Below are 22,450 nucleotides of genomic sequence, written 5' to 3'. Positions count from 1 at the left end.
CTGAGCCACCCAGGCGCCCTGTAGGGTTGTATTCTTTATGGACATTTTTGTCCAAAATGTCATACAAGTAAGAAGGTGATTACAGTTATCATTTGAAATATCTTTCATCTTTATGTGTAACATGGTTTGGATATTTGGTTTAAATTCGGGCTCTATTGTTCTTCCATTAAACTCTGTATGAGATTTATCACTTGGATTAAGGAGAGAATTGAGTTATAAAAATGGCAGACCTGAGTCCATTTTGAAAGCATTTAAAATGTACCATTATTTATTAGAATTGGAAATTTTTATAATTTTTGAAATTTACTTCCCTCTCTCCCTTTAAATTAGGTGCTCTGTGGATGTGTATAGTTTTAAACCCCCACTGCAAGTTGGAGCAGAAGGCCAGTTGGCTAAAACAGCTGAAAAAGTGGAACAGTGTTGATGTCTGTCCATGGGAAGATGGAAATCATGGCAGTGAATTACCCAACTTAACCAATGCTTTGCCTCAGGGTGCAAATGCCAACCAAGGTGAGTCCACAGTAATATTCTGCTCACTTTGTATCAACCTAATTGTGCATATATGCTTATAACAGTAACTCATAATATATGTAGGAAAATTATTTTGCCACCTAGAACTTACAGTAATTTAAGGCATTCATATTTTGAATATGAATGTATGCATTTTTAATTTTTATCTGATTCCTTTGTGTATGTTTGTCCATACTATCAGAATACGGAGAGATATTATACTTTTATGTATTAGTATGTGTTAAAATTCCCTATTAATTATTTAATTTTGGAAATAATTAAAATCATGGAATAGGGTGGTAATATATTACCTTGTAAAACTAAATATTGAGAGGCTTGAGAAACTGTGTGTTTTTATCTCTCTTGGTACACACCAATTCATATTGGGGTTGCTTTGTAATTTCATCATTAAAAATTGTTAGTTTTAATAATATAGCAAATAAACATTTATGACCGGGCTGGAGGGGCATGAGATTCTGTTGGCATTTGGAGTAGGAAAATTCTTTATTGTAAAGGACTGTCTAGCATACCTGTTCCCACCTGCTGTAAGCTAATAGTGACCTCCAATCTTTGGGACAACTAAGAGATTTTTCGGACATTTCCATATGTCCTCTTAAGGACCTGTGTCTCTCATTTCTATGCTGTTTTTTCAGCCTTTCCTTTTCTTTTGGACCCACCCAATTAGATGAAGTTCCTCTCATCTTCCAAAAAACCCCAAATCCTTCGTTGGCCTCATTTTCCTTTCCAGCTATTGTACTGTTTTCTTCTCTCTTTCAGAACCAAGTCCTTAAAGAAGTTAAATCTTACAAATAAAATTTTAATTCACCAATTCATGTCACTATTTTTGTGTGATTTTGTGCTCCTGCTGCCTTTTTTGGGGATCGGGGAGAGAGATGCTGTGGGGGATTTGACAGACTTTAAAGTTACGATCGGTGTAAGGTGGGAGTTAAATGACCCTGGAAGGATCCAGAATCGCGATTGTCATTCTGTATGTGCTGGCCCTATATGAAGCTGGTTCTACTAGAAGGAGGTGGACATTGTGTTGAGTATGAATGTTAGCATAGTGTTTTCAGTCTCTACAAAGAGAGAAAATGAGATGTATTACTCCATAGGGACTTGTCCAATCAAAAAGAAGTTTTAGGACTTGGAAAAGATCTGGCTTTGCTTTGTCTAGAGTTATTTGCCTTGGGATTTTAGTATTTGAAATCTGTCGTATCTTTATTGCCCATGATTATTTTGTTTAATAACTTCAAAGAAAATAAGTATACTCCGTTTCTTTTTTTCCAGAAACTTAGAATTTTCAAATTTAACAATTCAACATTTATTTCCTTCCTTTGCTAGGAAAGGGCATGCCTATATCTACATAGGTAATCTCTTTAATCTCCTTTTACTTAACTATAGTTGGAGGTTTCTCTGTGTTTCACTCCCCACCTAGTTTTTGGGACTGCCATCCTAACATTTTACAGTTTACTACTTTACTTTACATTTGGTTACTTTCTCTTTGATTAAACAGAAAGATTCCATGGATTTAGAGAGCCTTTAAGAAGATGTCCAGCCTCCAGATGAAATTTCATTTCATGTTTGGTTTGGTCGAGGCACATGAAGTCAGAATCTAGTTTCTAAGGGCAACGTTTCTCGCTATTGGGTGTAAAGGCACAGGGTTCCTGTTTTTAGCAGAATATCCACATCCTCTAGAGGGGCTGTCAGAAGAGACATCTGTACAGAGGGACACTGATGTTCGGCCTGCATACCTGTATTGGAATGCAGGGGAGAGTCTGTGGTAGCTAGCAAAGCCCAGCAACCACACCATTGCAGCTGGGTAGAGTGTGCATAGGACTCAGGCCGTGGGCAGAATTGGATGTGCTGGCACACTGGAGTGAATGTGAAGGGGAATCAGGCCTTGTCTTCGCTAAGATTATTTGTTAGAATTAATTAGCAACATTAAAATCCAGACTCTTTGAAAGAGTAGGTTTTTTTTTAATATACCAGAATGATAGCCAATTTTTTAATTTTAATTTTTTTATAAAAGAGCTGTTAGTTTTCCCCTTTTTACTTTTCTGAATTTCCCAAATTTTCTTTAATCAGCATGTATTAATGTGTTATATACTTTATTTAAAATTTGTGTATCATTTTGAAAATTTCGTTAGATAATCCATTTCTTTTTTCCATCTTGTTGCAAAACTAAAAAAAACTAGACATGTAAGATAAAAATTGGCCATAATTTTGATACTAATCAAGTTTTATCTTTGTAGTCATTGTCTATGTACACAACCTTTATTTACCATGTTATTAGAGACTTTCTTATATTTTCATTTAATTATTATTTCATTAGTATTTAGCTTTTTTTTTCTTTTTTGTTTTCTGTTTAGAGGAGCCAGAATATTTAACCTTTTTTGTTAGAATTGGTTTTATTGGCCTTTTATAGCTAATCACTGTTGAAAGTGTGGTGTGTTCCTGTACTTTTCTCTTTGCTCATACATACAAACATGTGAAAAGTTAAGTTTTTTGTTTTTTTTAATAAATGGAATCATACTCTACACCTTAATTTTATTATTGATACCACAGTGAGCCAAATTGAGAAGTAGAACTCTAATTTTTTAATACATGCATAATACTAAGTTGCTTTTTTAAAGTCTCCTAGTTTTAAATTCTGTTTCTGTGATTTCAGCTAAATAAAAAAAGCAAAATGACAGAGTCACTTAAAATGTATAAAATTTGGACTTGGGAATATTTAACCAACTGACAGAAGTCATGGAACCAATTTTCTGTTGGGTAGGAGTATCTCTACCTTGCTCAGCAAAACGGCCTGATAGGTTCAAAGCCCCTTAAATATAGGGCCCCCTCTTCCTATTTGCAAGGTGTGCATCTGTGCACTGGGCAGGGCCGTAGCAGAGACGTCAGTATTTATGCCTCTCAAATTATGTCATCATACATTTTGATACGTCTTGCATTCAAATATAGATAGGTCTAAGTTGACCTGAAACCAAGCTGAAGACTTCTCAGAAGACTTTCATAACAGCTGAAATAGCTGAATTTAGAGTGTGGATATTTATGTTTTGATCTTGACCGCCATTGCCTGGCCATGTGACCTTGGCAAGTCACGTCACTTCTCTGAGTTTTCGGTTCCATTGGCAGAATAGGGGAGTTGAACTCATCGCACTAGATGAGTTCCCAGAGTTCTTCTCAATTTGGTTATGTTTTGGTTTTTATGATTCCCTTTTTTTGTCTTTGTTTAGCCAAAGCTCTAGTTTGCTTCTTATTAAGTCTCAGTACAGTGAGGGGTGATACTAGAGCCAAGTAAAATACACATATGTAAGCATAGTTTGTTACCCTGATTTTCAGTTGAGACTTGGCTAAGGTTTGTGCCACAATTGAAGGTAAGTCTGGAGTGGGGACCCAAGGGGTGGGATTGCAGTTACAGAATTTGAACCATGTTATCCAGAGGGACTGAATAATCCCAGGAGTTGGGATGAGAATATTCTTTATTCCCCAAACATTTCTTTTCTCCGTCAGGTCCTGAAACTTGAATCCTCTTCGGAGTGTTTGCTTCTGCTCTTTTGTGATGCCCCGGCATACACTATGCTGGGGACATCACACCAGTCATGGAACCTGCCCAGGAGTCAGGAGGCAGCCTGTAGGGGCAAGGTAAGTGCGCTGGTTTGTTTTGTAGCTATGTTGTGTGGCTTTGTGAAATGTTAAATATATGCATTTATGCCCTTTGGGATATAAAGTGGCATTTAATCATTATATCCCAAGAAGCATAATAGTTTTAATTGTGCAAAACCGCACAATATAGTTAAAAAATACAACCAAAAGCACAACCCTTCTGCGTATCTTTAAAGGCTGATTGCATCTTCCTGAAAGGTTCCATGGCTGGTGTCGCATCTCTTGCATAGTGTTTGTGAGAGCTGTTGATCCCATCAGGGCAGCCCACCACAGCACCTCAGAAGTGGGGAGCAGTGAGTTTTCATGTGACTTTTGTGCCGAGTGCCTCCTCAGTGTATTTGGCATGGAAACTAGACTTGACACTTCTTTTTGCAGGATGCCTTTAACCTTAGCTTTGATGGCTGCAGAGTGTGTGTGTTTGATAAAACAAGTGAGTGGATGGTGGCTCTTTGGGCTGACTTGCCTCCTAGTACTTAGGACATGAGAGTATTCACCCTTCATCCTTCCGCTTAGGGGGTGCAGGACAGTGTGTGTGGGTGTGTTCATGAACATCTGGCCACAGAATGGTATGACTGATGGATTCACATGTGAATAATAGCTGACCTGGCTTTCTGAATTGTGGGAAAAACAGATTCATCGAACAGGCCGCATCGGACAGTGTTCACCCGAGCCATTGAGGCGTGCGATCTCCACTGGCAGGATAGCCACTTGCAGCACATTATCAGCAGTGACCTATACACCAACTACTGTTACCATGACGACACTGAAAACTCCCTCTTTGACTCCCGCGGGTGGCCCCTCTGGCATGGTAAGTGGCCAAACCGGAAAGACGTTTCCATGACTTACTTCTTTGTTTCGTTTCTATAGCATTATTGGAGTGGGAGGTGCAGAGTGGAGGGATTCAGTGGGAGATGGATGAATGCTTGGCAGTAGGAGCTGAGTGTTTCATTCAAATCCAAGTTCAGAAGTAGGTTCTTGTGTCTTTTTAATAGTATTTTGGGGAAAAACATCTTACTATATTTAAATGCTATTTTTGTAGATCTGTCTGACGATGGCAACTTTCTCCCCTTAACTTTTTGTTTTAGAACATGTTCCTACAGCTTGTGCAAGAGTGGACGCATTACGTTCTCATGGGTACCCCAGAGAAGCACTGAGATTAGCAATAGCTATTGTTAACACGTTAAGACGACAGCAACAGAAACAGTTGGAAATGTTCCGAACTCAAAAAAAAGGTGAATGTGGAGTTTGTTTCCATTGGAATGGGATTCTTGGTGATGACATCACTAGATTTTGTCCTCTCTTGAGAGAGATGGCTTTTAAAATGAGATCAATGGAGATGACCATTCATTGGGAATAGTTAATAGCTGATCTGTGAGAAATTTTAGGCACATTTTTCCTGGTTGAATGTTGTAAGAGATGAAATTTTTAAAAATATTTCTTGGGTTAGTTAATTTTTTTAGGGGATAGTTTTGTGTGTCTGAATTATTGAAAATGCCAGTCAACCAAATATCTTATTTTGTGAAAGTATGTTTTAATTCTAACAGTGAGGGGTCTGGGGCCAGACTGTCTGTGTTTGAATCCTAGCCGTAGGTCCCAGCTGGGAGACCCTAGGCAGTGACTGGAGCTCTGTGATTTAGATTCCTCATCTGTGGAATGGGGCTTAGTAGAAGACCTGTCTCTTAAGAGTTGTTGAGAAAATTAAACTAGTTAATCCTTATAAAGCTCTTTTTTAAAAGAGCTGGCACGGTGTGTAAGCACTCTAAAACATTTTACCTGTAACAGTTTGTACTTCAGGACATGGTTTATTTTAAGTGATCAAAACTCCTGGATTTTTTAAATTCTGTAAATAACATTTGATGAGCTGCCAACTGACAACACATTTTAATTTAACTTCGCTTTATCTTAGTTCACTATTTATCTTTTAAATTTTAAATAAGTACTACTGAGTAATAGCAATTGCAGAGAGTTTTATTACATGCATAAGCACTGACCAGAAAAAATGTATATATGCTTTTTCTGATTAATCGATGCACTTCTTGTTCCTTCTATAGGTGTAAATCTTTTTATGTTTCTTTGATTAGGTTTGTTTTTTCACTCTGGAGTTTTATTGCTTATTCAGAGAGATACTTTTAGTTGCTGGGGGATTTTTTGAGTCATGTTTTTGTTTTTAATCCTTCTGTGATTATACACACACCAAGGATACAGCTAAAATTTATCAGAAGTTGTTGAAATAAGCTGAAGGTTAAAGTGAGCTTTTGTTATAACTTTTAATACCATCTATATCAGACTTACTATAAATGTTAACTAACATTATCATATGTATGATGACAGAAACTTTTTTAGAGTTAAAATTTGAACCAAAAAGGGGAGCTTAAATGGAATTGGAATGTGATATCCCTGGTGATCACTATTTTGTCCGTTTCTTCATGTTCTTCATAACATAACTGATTCCCATATGTTTGCAAAATATATTGCTTGGACCTTTGGAAAATTTTTCTGAAATACCCCCTCCTCCCAAATATAAACAGTCTATAGCCAGAAGATACCTACTTCTGGAAAGTATGAAGGATAGTAATATCCAGGCTAAGAGAGAGTGAGGTATTTTTTATATTGTAAAATTAAAGCTAGGTCATGATGATTATTAGATTAAAAAATCGTAAACTTTTCTTAGAAATGTTTTTAAAATAAATTTAATAAAGTTGCAATATCTAAGAAATGAAAAGTGTAAAAATGTTAGTTTGTGTAGGTAAGTTAGAATATATTTAAGTTAGACCCCTTTGTCTTTGAAACCACTCTTGAACCCATTTCTCTTTTATCTTGTGAGCAATGAAAACTTATTTCAGACTCTTATTAAGTATTACTGTGATTGCACCTCTCTACCTGTATCTTTCCCTCCCTTTTTTTGTCCATATTTAAAGAATAGGTTTTTCATAGCTGTTAAATTCCAAATTGCCATGACACTTATTTGTTATGTGGTCAAGATTAGTAAATATATACCTTATACATTTTCAGTAGTATTTGGCATTGTATGTCAGGTTTTGTTGTTAATTGAGATATAATTGACATAAAATCATATTAGTTCAGGTATACGGTATAATGATTCGATATTTATATATTTCAAAATGATCACCACAGTAAGTCTAGTTAATATGTCACCATATATAGTTACACAATTTTTTTCTTGTGATAACTTTACTCTTAGCAACTTTCAAATATGTAACACAGTATTATTAACTATAGTTGTCATGCTATACATTACATTGCCATGATTTGTTCATTGAATAAGTGCAAGTTTGTACCTTTTCCCCTTTGACTCCTTTCACTCACATCCACCCCTGCCTCTGGCAACTACCAGTCTATTCTCTGTATCCAGGAGCTTGGGTTTTTTTTTTTTAGATTCCACATAGAAGAGAGATCATATGGTATTTGTCGTTCTCTTAGTTCACTTAGGTTCTTGATTCTGAAAAAAAGTTGTACTCCTTTTTTAAAATTCATTTCTCTCGTTTCCATGTTGTTTTCACTAATTTTTGTGTGGAAAGAAAATAGAGGAAATACTTTATAAAATTTTCTCTCTCGTTTCCATCACTTAGTAATAGATTTATCTGTGTAAGTACAACACTTCCTTTCACCACACACACACACACACACACACACACACCCACAGACAGACACGTATGTCCCCTCCTCCCCCCATCAAACACATATATTTTGTTGTTCTGAGAGTAATACTCATGTTCCTTTTTTTATACTGGTTATGTGTATGAAGGCCAGTGACAGAAACCAAAGGGAAAGACCCTTTCAAGGAATATAGGACCCAACTTCTATAAATTTTAATACCTTGTGCCAGGCCATTCTTTATTTTTATGTACTGATAGTTGATAGTCCAAAACTGGAAGACTTTTAAAGGAATGTTGGATTCATGGAATGGTTCTTTAGCTATTTGTAAAAAGCCAGTTTTTGTCTTGGATATTTTATGTTGTATATAGATTTCATTATATTTTCCTTTAAGAAAGAGCTACTATTAGTAAACATTTGGATATAAAATACTGCATTCTTTACAACAAGGAACATATCTTAAAATATTTACAGCTTTTTTCTCAGGACTCTGTAATTTAACATAAGAACTTGAAAGTGCTACCATTCTGTGAAGAAAATGAAAAGGATACATTTCATCTAAATTATATGTTACCTTCTGCTGTAGTTCCCCTTTGTGGCAAAGGCCCTCTCTTAAATGGCATATAGATCCATGATAATGAGGCCTTCCATAGATGCAAGGGGAGTAGTTTAATGATCTCCATAGGGGAGTCCAGGTTGGACCCAGGTTACCGCTGCCCTCTGGTCTCCAGTGTAGATGACCCAGTGAACATTGACTCTGAGGGTATCTTCTTAATATAGTTAGCCAGTGATCATTCCAGGGGGTCTTCTCTGATGCCACTCTTGGGGAAGTGAGGGGAGTTGTCCTCACTTCTCAGATGAAAATTTGGAACTCATTTGTCCTCATACAACATCATTTAATAGTATAAGTAATAACGTTCACCCAGTACCTTGGGCACATGAATTGATGTTCGGGGGCTGTCCTAGAAAGTTGGCACCATTTATACTGATTTACAGATAGACTTTATGAACACAAAATAGTTAACATGTTGGGAATTATATGTACCTTTGTTTTTTTCATTAAAGAGGAATTGCCAATTGAATTCAGTACTAATCTGTTAGGATGACACTATTAAGTGGTAAAGCCTCTCTTCCTCTCCTTGTTTCCATCTCTCACTTCCCTTTTCTTACACAGAGCTACCCCATAAAAGCATCACCTCGATAACCAATCTTGAGGGCTGGGTTGGACACCCCCTGGACCCCGTGGGAACTCTTTTCAGCAGCCTCATGGAAGCCTGCCGAATCGAGGATGAAAACTTCTCTGGGTTCTCCGATTTTACAGGTAACACTGGTGGCATTCTCTCATGTGCTTTTCTCCCTTAAGCTCTGAGTGGCATTGGTCATTGTTTTTGTCAGTTTGTTTTATGAATCCATAGGGTTAATAGTACTTACAGTGAGCAGGGGAGCAAGGAAAGCGTGCTTTTGTGGAAGGCTTTACAAACTGGGAAAAGTCTTAGAATCGATAGTTGGCAGCATGTGTTAAGAACCTTAAAGATACTGGGCCCCTGGGTGGCTCAGTCGATTAAGCGTCTGCCTTCGGCTCAAGTCATGATCCCAGGGGCCTGGGATAGAGCCCTGCATCGGGGGCTCCCTGCGCAGCGGGGGAGTCTGCTTTTCTCTCTACCCTCCCCCCTGCTCATACTCTCTCTCTGTCTCACTCTCTCTCTCCCAAATAAGTAAATAAAAAATCTCTAAGAACCTTAAAGATACTTATTTTCTTCTAGCCAGTGATTCTGCATCTAAGAATTTATCTGCATTTATTGATTGTTTTTCAGCATCATGATTTAAAATAAAGATGTGTATCATAGCATTTAAAACTAGAAATTTGTCTGCATTAGAAGTTTCTTGTCACTTAAATGGGTTGTAGTCTCCTTTAAGAGAAGTATCTAATGTCATTAAAAGTGTTTTACATCACACATTCCTATAAAGCAGTGTTTTGAAATTTCTCTCTGCCTCTTGAGACTTAAGCATCATCCCTAAAATGACTGCCCATGGGCTGTGGATGGAGGTGTGGGAGGCAGGAAGGGTTGTCCCTCAGCTGCTCTCATGCCTGGGTGAACTCAGAGGATGAATTATATTGCACCTCCATAATTTCTCCTGTGGTGTTTGCCTTCATGGGTTATGGGTGCCCCAAACTCTTATCAGGACTGTGAAAGGTATGACTCTGACTTCCCTTTCCTTGGGAGTTTGCTGGTTAAAATTTGTTAACATTTCTAAGAGAAATACTTTAACAGAGATAAGAGAATGCTCAAAGAATCATTCCTCTTTTGGTAACTGATGACTCTTTGGTAACAGAAAGGACCTTGAAATTGGATTATATGTATGTTGTGTTCTCTGCTTTTCTCATTAAATTTCAACATTGTGATAATTTTTTTCTAATGCCATGCTTTAAAGACTTGGTACCTATTGTAGTCATGTAATTTTGCTCTTGTTTAAAGTCTTTTTTCACTCTTAAGTATTCTTACCATCTCTTCTTAGATTTGTAGGGTTTTTTTGGTGATTCATTTTCACTGGGAGAAAAATGTTTGTAAATTCTATCCCCCAAAACAAACATAACTGGTCATTCATGGTCATTTTAAAAGATCCTAGAAAACCATTATATAGTTCTCAAATAATTCATTTTTCAGTACTGGGTAAAATAAATATTCATACCTATCAGTACAGGCAAAAGTAGTATCTGAACTCTGATTTTGTTTGTGACATTTTACAGAGAATATGGGACAGTGCAAGTCTCTGGAATACCAACATCTACCTGCACACAAATTCTTAGAAGAAGGGGAATCCTATTTAACACTAGCTGTGGAAGTAGCCCTGATAGGGCTGGGACAGCAGCGTATCATGCCTGATGGGCTGTACACACAAGAGAAGGTTTGCCGGAATGAGGAGCAGCTCATTTCCAAGCTTCAGGAAATTGAATTGGATGACACACTGGTGAAAATTTTTCGCAAGCAAGCAGTCTTCCTATTAGAAGGTAGTGTGATAAAGAAGTTTTCCACTTGTTTTGCCAATTTTATTGAGGCACTAAGCTTTCTTTATGTCAGGAGTATTGCTTGAATGCGTTCAGTATGGTAGTTATTCTGATTGGTATGGTCTCTGAGTGTCATAGGAATGTTTACTATCCAAAAAGTAGTATCACTCAATCAAAAAGTATAGATGTTCAGATGTGTGTCATTTGATTTAAGTGGTTGTGTAAGATAGCCTGTTAGAAATGAGCCCCATTTAATGTCACACACTTTGAAAAGGACTGTTGTTATTTAGTCTGTGCTGTTACTGTGATAAATGCAAGTTTGATATTTAGCAAGTTATCGCTGGTAGCCATGTACCTGTTTGCTCGATCCATTAAATAATGAAATGGAAATTCATTGGCATTCCTCTGAATTATTATTATGGCTGTTACATGACATCTGGGTTTTGAATATGTCATTTGCACATGCTAGCAAAGGACTGGAGGCTGCAGGAATGAATTTCCACTGTGCTAATTATTTCAGAGAACTCATTAGGCATAGATTCACCAAGTTCAAAGTTTCGTGGACTCTCTAAGGCAAAGTCTAATTTTCTTCCTTTTATAGGGTCAAGAGCTGAATGGCCTAAGAAATTTTGGTTGGCATTATTTTTTTAAAGTGTTTTGTTTTTTGTTTTTGTTTTTTTCTGGAAAAGAGTAAGCGTAATGAGTGTAATAGCCTAATCTTTTACGCAAATTTAAGTGATGCCTAATCGGTAAAATTGCTTCTATCTCTTCAGTACGTGGCGTTATTATTGTGGGATTCTCTGGGATGGATAGGTTAATAAAGTGTGGTGTGTTCATCTTATATTCAGAACTGCTGCAATATGGGGAAGGGATTTAGAGAAAATAACATTTCACAACCTCTTTTATTTGTCCAAAGCTAAAGATCTCTTTGAAAGAAAATATTTTCATCAAATATATTATACATTTGTATGTTTTAGAAGTGCATTTTAAAGGGAAAATGTTACTTAAAAAATAAAATTAAAGGGAAAATGTTCTTAATATCATGCTTAATTTTGGTAAAATTCCTGATATTAATATTTTGAAGCCCTCACCTTAAAGTTTTTTTTCTTCTAAAGATAAAAAAAGCCTATGTTGGCAAATTTCAAGTGATCTTCATTCTTTCATTACTGTTTTGTTTTAGTTTCCTCCTATATAATTCCTTTTGATATAAGCAGTATATCGTTAGCCACAAACTCTTACTGCTATCACTGGCTCTTAGTAACCAACTTTTGATTGCCATTATATTGAGGGACAGGAAGAGTATGTGTGCTTTTCAGAGTTGATAGTGTCTGATACCTGTTTATCATTTGCCTTTTTGGATGTCTCCATGTTCATTACTCATGAATATTTTAAAACTTTTTCTTAGTTTTTGACTAGTGCATCTCTCCCCATTAAACTTTTTTTTTAACTGTGCTTGATGTGGAGTGCTTTTTGACTCACCACAACCTCTTTTCCTTTCCTGGTCCTGCTAGGGCTGTAGAAAGTGGGTAGTGCAGGACAGGAAGCAGTCCAAAGGGAAGCTGAGGGACCATTTCTATAAACTCCTGAAAATAAGCACTCCATGGTTGAGTTCACAGCACTGGGGCACCAAGTTCTTCATGTATTTACATTCTGGAAATTTCAGGGGCAAAGTTGTTAGCAGACACTAACTATTCTGAAATAAAAGATGCTAACTTTTTCTGAAAAAGAAAAAGCAGTAAACCCGTATTGTTGCTGTGTGTTAATCACTTTTGACCACAATACAATACTGGCATATTGCATCAGTTGGTATATTGGTAAAGCATTTCTGGGAGTTCAGGGATTACAGTCATTATTAATCCATAAATAATTCTGTGATCCCTGACTGAATATTTTTCTTTTTGGGAGGTGTCATAACGTTAAGTGTTGATTATGCATCCTGGGGTTTTTTGTTTGTTTGTTTTTGCATAGCATGAAAAGGTAACTTGATGATTTAAGGGAAACACTGAAAGGAAATGGAGGAGAAATGAAGAAAATGGATAATCTACAAATTTGCTATAATGAGGCCTTCAGTAAAATAAGAGTTAGTGTTTTAGTCTGCCCAGGCTGCCATAACAAAATACTTTGCAGAGTGGGTGGCTTAAGTTATAGAAATTTCTCACAGTTCTGGAGGCTGGGAAGTCCAAGGTCAAAGTGCTTGTCAGTTAAATTTCTGGTGAGCCCTCTCTTCCTGTCTTATAAATGTCTGTCTTCTCCTTGTGACTTCACAAGGCAAAGGGGGAGAGAGAGCAAGAGAGCTCTCTGATGTCTGTTCTTATAAGGACACTAATCCTGTTGGATCAGGGCCACACACTGTGAACTCATTTCACCTTCACTACCTCTGTGTAAAGGCCCTATCTCCAAAGTACGGTCACACTGGGAGTTGGGGCTTCAGCATATGAATTGGGGTGGGGAATATAAACATTCAGTTCATAGTAATAATAATTTAAAAATTTGGCTAAAGGCAGAACTATGATGCTATATCAACTTTTGAAGACTTTTGGGTCACTAAAACATTTTTAAATGTCTTAAAGATAGGAAAGGTAATAGATTTGGTAAAATTAGAAACATTGGATGGATTTTAGTTTGCCTAGGTAAATAAGATTTTATGAAAATATGATTTTCAAAGTACTTAAATAATGAGCAATTAAAAACACTAAACCAAAAATAAAATAATGAAATGTTAAAATAATCTCGTTAAAATGATCTAGACTGTATCGTGCTCCTACCCAGTGCCCAGTTCAGTAACTCCTCTCACCATTTCTTCTGAACTGCCATTTCTTGCATTCTAAACTCTTCGCCAGACTGATTTTTCTCATGGAAAACAAATGTATTATGTCCTTTGAGCAGCAGTGTCATGGTTCATAATTCTAGAAATCGTGAAACAGATGTTACCCAAAGGTGACATGGAAACTAATTTATTAAACACTTTACAGGAACTAAACCTCAAAGTACCTAAGTGGAAAGTAGTTGAACTAACCACTGTGGTTTCCTTTCAAAATTTATTTTAAAATTCGGTATCGCCTTTCTTAGGGGCAGCATTCCAAGAGCACACAGGGGAAGTTAGCACTGCCACCATGCCTGTCATAACTTACTAAGAAATGAATTTTGACAGCTTAAATGTAATTTTGCTTTTGAAATTGGTCTTTTGGAGCCCCCAAAATGGTAGATTTCCAGTTACTTTAATTTTATTTTTCTTTTGCCTATGGTGAGTATCAAATGGGTTACTAACTATTCTTTTATTATGAATCACTTTTTGAGAATTAATATCTATTTCTGCTTATTAGAAGCAACAGTGTTTAAAGTCTTTGTATTGGGATTTGTGGTTTAGATGCCTCCCATGAGGCAGAGCACTCTTTTCTGGAAACCCGGCTTGTCTGTGCCCATAAGACTGATTGAGTCCAGGGGCAGATTCCAAAGTTAAGCTGCAGAGTCATCTGTGTATTTGAAAATCTGGATGTTCAGATGTTAAACATTGAGAATGTTTCTTGAATTCAGATGTTTCTTGAATTCAGTGAGATGTTGTGCTTCGGAGGGTTTCTTTCTCTGAAGCAGTTATAATATGAAAAAGCTCTGCCCCCTAGTTCTGTGATTCTCATTTTAGCTGTGGTACAGTTAGTTGGGGGACTGTTCCTGAAATGAATTCAATATTGGCTACTATACCCTGTAGAATCATTTTTGACTAAGAATTGTATTTCTTTCTACTATGTCACTTTGATTACATTCTTAACTAGATCAGCTTGTATATGTTATAACTTTACATAAAAATTTTAAAAATATACTTTACAAGAAGTCTTAGTTCCTTTTTTAGGAATGTAAAATGTGTATGCTCTCTTCCCACAGCCGGACCATATAGTGGTTTAGGCGAAATAATCCATCGGGAGAGCGTTCCAATGCACACATTTGCCAAGTATCTCTTCACCTCTCTCCTACCTCATGATGCTGAATTGGCATACAAAATTGCACTGAGAGCGATGCGGTACGTATTCACAGCCCGGCCGGGCAGAGGCGATCCAGATTCCCCACGGGGAAGAATGGCTGTTCACTGACTTCTCCTTCATTTGTATTTCTTGTAGGCAGCAGAATAGCTAAAGAAACTATTTATGCTTCTTGGATTGTTATGGTGGTGGTTTGTTTGTTGCTTTGCTTGGCTTTTGTTTTACAGAAAGGGAAGAATTGTATCCTAGACTGCTTCGTACTTGTGCTCTTGGTGGCTTTTTCCTTATTTCTCTTGAAGCTAGAATTTGGGAATTAGAGAACAATTTTAGGCCAGGTTTAATCATAAGGGAGCACCGATTGAAACCTTCCTAAATAGTTGGTTGTTTTGAAAAAATTAGATTTTTGAAGCGGTGGTAAATAATAAGTATACTTGCCTGAATGTAGTAACTGAGGGAGCCCTTCACACCTGCTTTAATCCCACATTGCATCATTAGTGCGGGAAGGCCTTAGTATCACCAAAACACCTTTGTGCTCAACTGGAGGATGAGGGAAGATGGGGCCTGTGGCTAGGGTTGAAGGCATCACTGTTAGGCATCTTCCAGGACCTGCTCTCCACACTCTGACTGCTTCCAGCCCCTCCTTTACAATAATAATAATAATTAGAAAATGTTGTTCTCTGCCACTGACCTTTCCATTTTCACTTTCCTTTTTAAAGTCTATTCACCAAATATTTTTATCATGAATTTGTCTAGGTGAGTATTTTTTAATGAATTCAGGACTGTATTTTTCAATCTTATATGTTGCCTATTAAACCTTAAGAACCTGAAAGTCATATCCACCTTTCTTAAAACATGAGATTTTTTTCTTTTTTAAAAAATTAAAACACTCCTATGTGAAAGTGCAGATTAGATCCAGTTATAGTCACCAAAGACAAACCATGTACACACCCAAGAGCTTGAGGTGTTGGAGAATACTTTGATCCCATAGAATCTTTTCACCAGAGATTCTCTGTCTGCAACCAGTGTAGTGGATTCAAAAGAAATTCTTGTTTGTATGAGGGTAGTTTATATCTTTCAGGGGGCCTCTTTTCTATGCAGTGAGTGAGTGTGTGTGTGTGTGTGTGTGTGTGTCAGTGTGTATTGAGGCTGACATCTTTTAACTTGGCATTCTTCCCTTGGCACCATGAAATCTCATTAACCTATCAGAGAAACCTTGTGAAATTCTCATCTGTTTTTAAAAATACCCCCAAATAAATTAATAACTAACATAAGTAAAAATCACCCCCCACACCCACTAAATTACTTTATGCCCCTTGGTTTGTATTTTAGGGCACAGTTTTGTAAGTAAGTGCCTTCATTTTTGGAAGCTGAAATAGAAGTTGTCAGACAAAGACAGATACTCAGCTCTATACTTCTTAAATCTTAAGAGTTTTACTCCTGTTGTAAAGAGAAGAATGCTAATGTTATGGTGCCACCAGATGCTATTGCTATGACCACTGTAAAGTTGAAGGGTAAAGTGTGATAAGGTTTCTCTGTGATTCTGGCTTATGGGAAGGTATCTGTGAGGTGGAAAGGCTTGCTTTTCTAACACTCAGAAACTCATTTATGTTTGTCTTTGGTTGCTGCCAAGGCAGTTTGTTTATGGGGGATATCAGTGGGGCACTAGGGGATTATTTTCCACCTCTTTTCTTCTTGCCACGGCTTCTGCTAAAGGACTGCTGTGGAAGGGAGGTAGTGTGACTTACTAAAGCATCTTAAGGCACCAGGGGAACAGGCAAGAAAAGAGACCTGTAGCTTACTTGCTTCTTAGTCTTTCTGGAAGTGGGGGAAGGGTGGGGAGCTGGAAAAGGGTGTTTTTAGCACTCATTTTCTCATCTTTTCAGGGCTGTTAACTAGTTTCCTCTACAGCAACTCTGGAAAGATCTGCTGGTGAACACAGGAACATTCTGGGTTTTTTGAAAAGTTAAATAGCAAATTCACCAAAATTCTTATTACTTAATTGCCTGCCTTGCCACCCTTTAATGCTAACATCTCTTTGTCCCTAGATAAAAGGAAAAGAAAGTGAGGCATTTGGCCTGCCCGAACAGTAACTGCTCTTGGGTGGGACCCCAAGGCCAGCATCTCACCCTGACCTGACCGTGTTAATTCCTCTTGGTCCTTAGCTCTTACTCCCTAACACTGGTATACTTGAGTTAAGGTCAGTGTTTTGATGACTGTGAAGGAACAACTGCAGTTGTAGCTACTCTGCTAATCTCTTCGGTACTTATATTTGGAAGAGATCGCTAAGCATGTGCTCTGTTTTCAGTAATTGTTCTTTATTTGTCGACATATTCTTAATCAAAAGATAGATTGATTGAAATCAGAGATCACACTGAATTTAAGCATGGCTGTCAAAGCACAAATACTTGGATCATTTGCATTCATCATCTCTGAGAGGATTGATACAACATATTCTAACTATAAATTCCTAAAGTAATAAGGAACTAATTCTGCAGGAAGTATGAATCTATGGAAAGGAGGCCATTTTTGTTTAACTTCCCCCCTTATTTTGTGTTTTAATGAGTTAGCTTATCCATTTCAGCTATCCACTGTTCCCTGACTGTTGTAATCTCAGTCTTAAATGTTCACTTGCCTATGAGTTTCTGTTGGCTTTTACTTTTTATTGAGTGTGATACGATTCAAAAATTTTACAGTAGGTGAACATCAAATTTTGTTTCAGATCTCTTCAGTGTTCCCTTTCTTAATTTTCTTGAATATTGCAGTTTTTTGAATAATGGTAAAGAAAAGAAATCTCTTAGGTTTGAGTACTGAGCAATTAACAAGGTGTCTTTGGCATCCAGATAGCAGAGTGTAGCTGTACCAGCTCTTCCTGCACCCAGGACCTGAACAGTTTCTCCCACCATCTACCCACTTATCTGCCTTCTGACCAGATCCTGTGGCCAAGGGGATGAACAAAGAATAACTAGGAAGCAACTGTCTTGTCTTCTCATTACAGGTTACTAGTATTGGAATCTACTGCTCCGACTGGAGACCTCACCCGCCCACACCATATTGCGTCAGTCGTTCCCAACCGGTATCCTCGTTGGTTCACTCTAAGCCACATAGAATCCCAGCAGTGTGAGCTGGCGTCCACCATGCTGACTGCAGCCAAAGGTACTAGATTGTCCTGAGGCCTCATGGTTATTGTGTTAGTTTGCCTTTTTTCTTTTTTTAAAGGATTATGTTTTCTATCAAATTGTCAATAGTGATGCCAATGTCCAGATGTAGGGGATCCTTTTCCTTAGATGTTAGCCTGTGAGGTAGGATGGGTGCTGCTCACTTGAACCTGACATTTTCCTCTTTTAATTGCATCATTAAACTTGGTGCTGGCTGAGTTTAGGTTTAGTTACCACACCATATAAATGGTGGTTCAGGTTCAGAAGCAGATTAAAATGTTAGCTTACATTTTTTTTTTCCTCCCTGAAATATTCACCAAAAATATGTAATAGGAACTGGGGGGGCTTTTTGCTCTCTCATGTTAGTTCTGGTTAATATGTGCTTTTAGTCACCAAGGGTGTGTCTTGGTATATCTTTTTTGTGAAACTGTGATTCATAGGCATTTCAGTAACTCTGGGACCCTAAGTTGTAGTAACATTTGTGCTATATGTGAACATTTCAGGTAAATTAACTTGTGCTTTATGTTTTGTTTTGTTTCCTTTTTTTTCCTCGTGTGTGTGTGTGTGTGTGTGTGTGTGTGTGTGTGTGTGTGTGTTGTGGTTGTTTGATGTTTGGTTTGGTTTGGTTTGGTTTTCCCTTGTTTGTTGCAGGCGATGTTCGGAGGCTGGAAACAGTATTAGAATCCATCCAGAAAAACATTCACTCCTCATCCCACATCTTCAAGCTTGCCCAAGATGCATTTAAAATAGCAACTCTCATGGACAGTTTGCCAGACATCACTCTTTTGAAAGTGTCTCTGGAACTGGGCCTGCAGGTACGTGACTGGTGGTCTTTCCTGGGGCCCCAAGGACTGCTAAATAAAGGCACCATCTCAGGTTGTTTCTGTTTGGATATTTTGGTGCAGCCACGTGACTCTTCAGTGCACAGAACTGTTACACTTCAGGAGAGCACTGTGCTTCAGAGCTGCGGTCATTCCCAGCCGAACCAGACTGCTGCTTGAGATGCAGGGACTGTACTTTTAGAAGCCCTATTTTTGTCCTTCAATAAAAAAGGTCATTTTCTGAATTATAGCCTTAACATCACTGTTTCTCCTTTAGCGAATAGAGGAGATTATCTCTAGTAAGAGACTTAAGTGAAACTATCATGTATTAATCAGTTGTTAGGGTTAAAGTTTTAGAGGTAGTGTGAATTTTTATTGATGTTTGCATTTTCATAATAGATGGGCAATTATAGCTCCTTTTTATAACTCTGAGAATATTCAGTAAAGGAGGAGTGATTGGGCCAGGGTCCAGTTTTCACCTTTCCAGACACCTGCTTAGACATTTTACCAAGGACATTTTGAGTTAGTCATACAGATGGATGTTTGCTTCCTTATAGTTTCTAAAAAATAATTACTGTGTAAACCAGGGACTGAAAAGTTTATATTCTGACTTTTCTAAGGAATTCTCTTTTAACATTTGCTTTTTTTGGTCACCATTAAAAGCACTGAAAGAAATTGTTATCTAATTACCTTAAGTATGGGGAATAGAATGCCCTGATTAGATGATTAATCTGTTTTTTTAGTTATGGATTCTCCTTATGATGATTAATAAAGCTTAAGGATTAGATTACAGGAAAGTACACTTACCCTATATAGTACTGTACTAGCAGAGAGTATAGGGCATTGCATTTAAGCTACACAATGACATTTTAGAAGTTTCTTTTTAAAAATAAATTGATGCTAGTTGGCTTATTTTTGTTATCACTTGCCTCATAGAGGTATGATACAGAAAGACCCATTAATGAACTTTCTGGTTATTTGGAATTCTGACAGGTTTTTTTTTTTTTTTTTTTTTGATAAATGGCAGATTACTGAAAACTTAGTCCCTGCCTTATTCTCTCTAGGACCCAAGAAGGAATCCCACAGCACCTTTCTGAGGCTTTAGGCATGTCATCTCCTGGATGTTCTGAATGGGGGAAGCAGCAAGAGATGGATAGTTTTATTTGGGGATCTTATTAGAAAGTGAAAAACAAAATCAGATGACTCATGATGCCAAAAATGATTTCTTTCCGTAGACCTGGGGTTATCTTCATGATCACCAGGAAAAAGAGCAACCAGAGATTGAAGGGATAATTAAAATGATTATTTTAAAATACTTCTTTGCCAAATCAGGATTCCTAGTCAGAATTCGTTCATGAGAAGCCTCAAAAATCTAGAACCATGGAATTTGTTAAAGCTGAGAAGAGGGCATGGACTATGCTTAATGTTGCAGTCTAGCCCTTTCATTTTGCAGATGAGAAAAGTGATTAATTGAGCAACTTGCCCAGGATGCTGCATCTGGTCAGTCAACCCACCTGGAGTAGAATGTGGGCCTTCTGTCTCCTAGGCTGGGGAGCCATGAACGAATTCAAATTGATATGCAGAACTTGGCTCTAGATATGGCTCTCCATCCTTCTGGTAGCAGGGAATATTCCTAGTAGTTTATGCCTTGGGATGAATTGTTTTCCTTTTCCATTAACGTAGACTAATCTTACGAAACATTTTGTTATTCTGTCTTTATAGGTTATGCGGATGACACTGTCAACCTTAAATTGGCGACGGCGGGAGATGGTGAGGTGGCTGGTAACGTGTGCTACTGAAGTGGGTAGGTAAACTCTGGAGTGGGAGCTTTCCCAGGGACCTCATGGTCGGATTTAACTTGTCATTTACAAATATAAGAATGTTTTCTCTCTTTTACCTTGAATTCTCCAAGGCTCCTTGCTCCTCCTAGCAACCTACAGGGTCTTCCCTAGCCCCTGCCTTCAACCTTTAGTTATACACACTCACATTGTTCTTCTTCCAAAAGATCGCATTTGTGGGATTTCAGACTCTTTTAAAATTAAGTCACTGAGTAAACACTTTTTTTTGTGCTCTGTCACTCTTAAGGTGCTTTTGGTAACTTTTTGTGATAATCAGGTTTATAATTTTATATTAAAGAGTTCCAGAGTGAATCCTTAGTAGGGTGGAAACCACCTTTGAAACTAACTTGAGACTGTGGGTTAGTGGTTCAGTCCATTTTAGTGAAAATAATATGAAGCTATCTAGTTGTGCTGAGATTTTTCTTTATCGTCTGAGGGCATATGTCATTGTATCCAGCAGATAAATGATTACTGGGTGTGGTGTAGGTCAGCTTTCAGGTATGTGAAAGCTTAGGCATAGGAAGATCCTTCTGGTTGCCCATAATCTGCATTTGGTGAGACCATCAACCAACTGTTTCCCCTCTCTAGCAGTAAATCGGTCCCAAAGAAAACTACATTTCCAGTAGGAATGCCAACAAACAAAATGGTGGTTGCCTTAAATAAATGTTGGTTGAATTGTCCGTCTCCCTTCCTGTTTGCATCAAAAAAGGGTACACACTTCTTATTGAGAGGATACTGCCTCCTCAGTTTTTAGATCATGTAAAATCATTCTTGTTTTTTTCTTTTATTAATCTTAATGGCTTGTTACTTTGAAAAAGGGAAATTGGTCTTAATATAAAAATTATATTATTAAATTGTTGAAGTGATGCTTCAGTGAAGCAATACAAAGATAATACCAGTTGAAGAACTGCTGTACAACTTCCCTAACCCTGTACCAAGGTATATACCTAACTTCTCTTTGAGATTTTCGTACCTTCTCTTTAAATCACTCAAAGTTAGGCTTTTCCTATATGGCTCAGGCATATTGGGTCTCTGCACTTAAAATGGTTATTTTATAAAGATCTTGTCAGTTATTTCCAACATCTGAGTCATCCATAGGTCTGCTTCTGTTGACTCTTTTCTCTTGACGATGGTGCACATTTTTCTGCTTCTTTGTGTGTCTTAAATCATTTTGTATTGTGTATACTTGAAAGTTACAAACACACGTACCACATAAAAAGTCTGTATTTTGGTGAGAGTCGTAGTTTCTTCTGCCTCAGATTCTGTAGTGGGGAACTGACAGGAGGCCCCAGTGAACTAGAACTCATTAGCAAAAAGCCATTTTCTGAAATGGCAAAGCAGCACAGTGCAAATACCAGCTCCCGAGGAAGTTGATTACAGGAAGTTCATGTTCCTTTCAGGCATTTCCCTGAATAACAATCTCTAATGACCTTATTCTAAAAGGTTGCTCCCAGGCCCATTACCTTACAGGATTCTCCGGCCTAGCTCATGTCCTGTGCTGGTTAACCATGTAAGCATTGATTATGAGGTGGACATAAGGCAAGACCTCTGGGCAGCCTCCTCATCAGTAATAGGGCTTCTCTGTGTTCCTTGAAGGTGTTTATGCCCTGGACAGCATCATGCAGAGCTGGTTTACCCTCTTTACTCCCACTGAGGCCACAAGTATAGTTGCGACCACCGTGATGTCCAACAGCACCATCGTCCGCCTCCACCTGGACTGCCACCAGCAGGAAAAGCTGGCCAGCAGTGCCCGGACACTTGCATTGCAGTGTGCCATGAAGGACCCTCAGAACTGTGCCCTCTCCGCGCTGACCTTGTGTGAAAAGGATCACATAGCTTTCGAGACGGCGTACCAAATTGTTCT

At 37.8% G+C, this 22,450-nt stretch overlaps 1 protein-coding gene across 1 annotated transcript in view; it reads left to right on the top strand.

The window, feature by feature from the left end:
- Positions 1–22,450, top strand: part of ZSWIM6 (zinc finger SWIM-type containing 6) — a 190,942-nt gene that overhangs the window by 166,027 nt on the left and 2,465 nt on the right. The window contains exons 6-15 of the mRNA XM_025892366.2: positions 331–510; positions 4,808–4,984; positions 5,262–5,408; positions 8,966–9,112; positions 10,541–10,801; positions 14,678–14,813; positions 17,768–17,925; positions 18,579–18,742; positions 20,471–20,552; positions 22,183–22,450. The exon at positions 22,183–22,450 is cut by the window's right edge and continues 2,465 nt beyond it. Of these exons, the coding sequence (XP_025748151.1) occupies positions 331–510; positions 4,808–4,984; positions 5,262–5,408; positions 8,966–9,112; positions 10,541–10,801; positions 14,678–14,813; positions 17,768–17,925; positions 18,579–18,742; positions 20,471–20,552; positions 22,183–22,450 (1,720 nt within the window). The remainder of the gene's footprint in view (positions 1–330; positions 511–4,807; positions 4,985–5,261; positions 5,409–8,965; positions 9,113–10,540; positions 10,802–14,677; positions 14,814–17,767; positions 17,926–18,578; positions 18,743–20,470; positions 20,553–22,182) is intronic.

The sequence above is a fragment of the Callorhinus ursinus genome, unplaced genomic scaffold (genome assembly GCF_003265705.2).
Source record: "Callorhinus ursinus isolate GAN/ISIS: 27379988/994484 unplaced genomic scaffold, GSC_fseal_2.0 scaffold23, whole genome shotgun sequence".
Classification (NCBI taxonomy): Eukaryota; Metazoa; Chordata; class Mammalia; order Carnivora; family Otariidae; genus Callorhinus; species Callorhinus ursinus.
The sequence above is the reverse complement of the archived record's forward strand: the minus strand, read 5'-3'. Positions and strand labels throughout refer to the sequence as shown.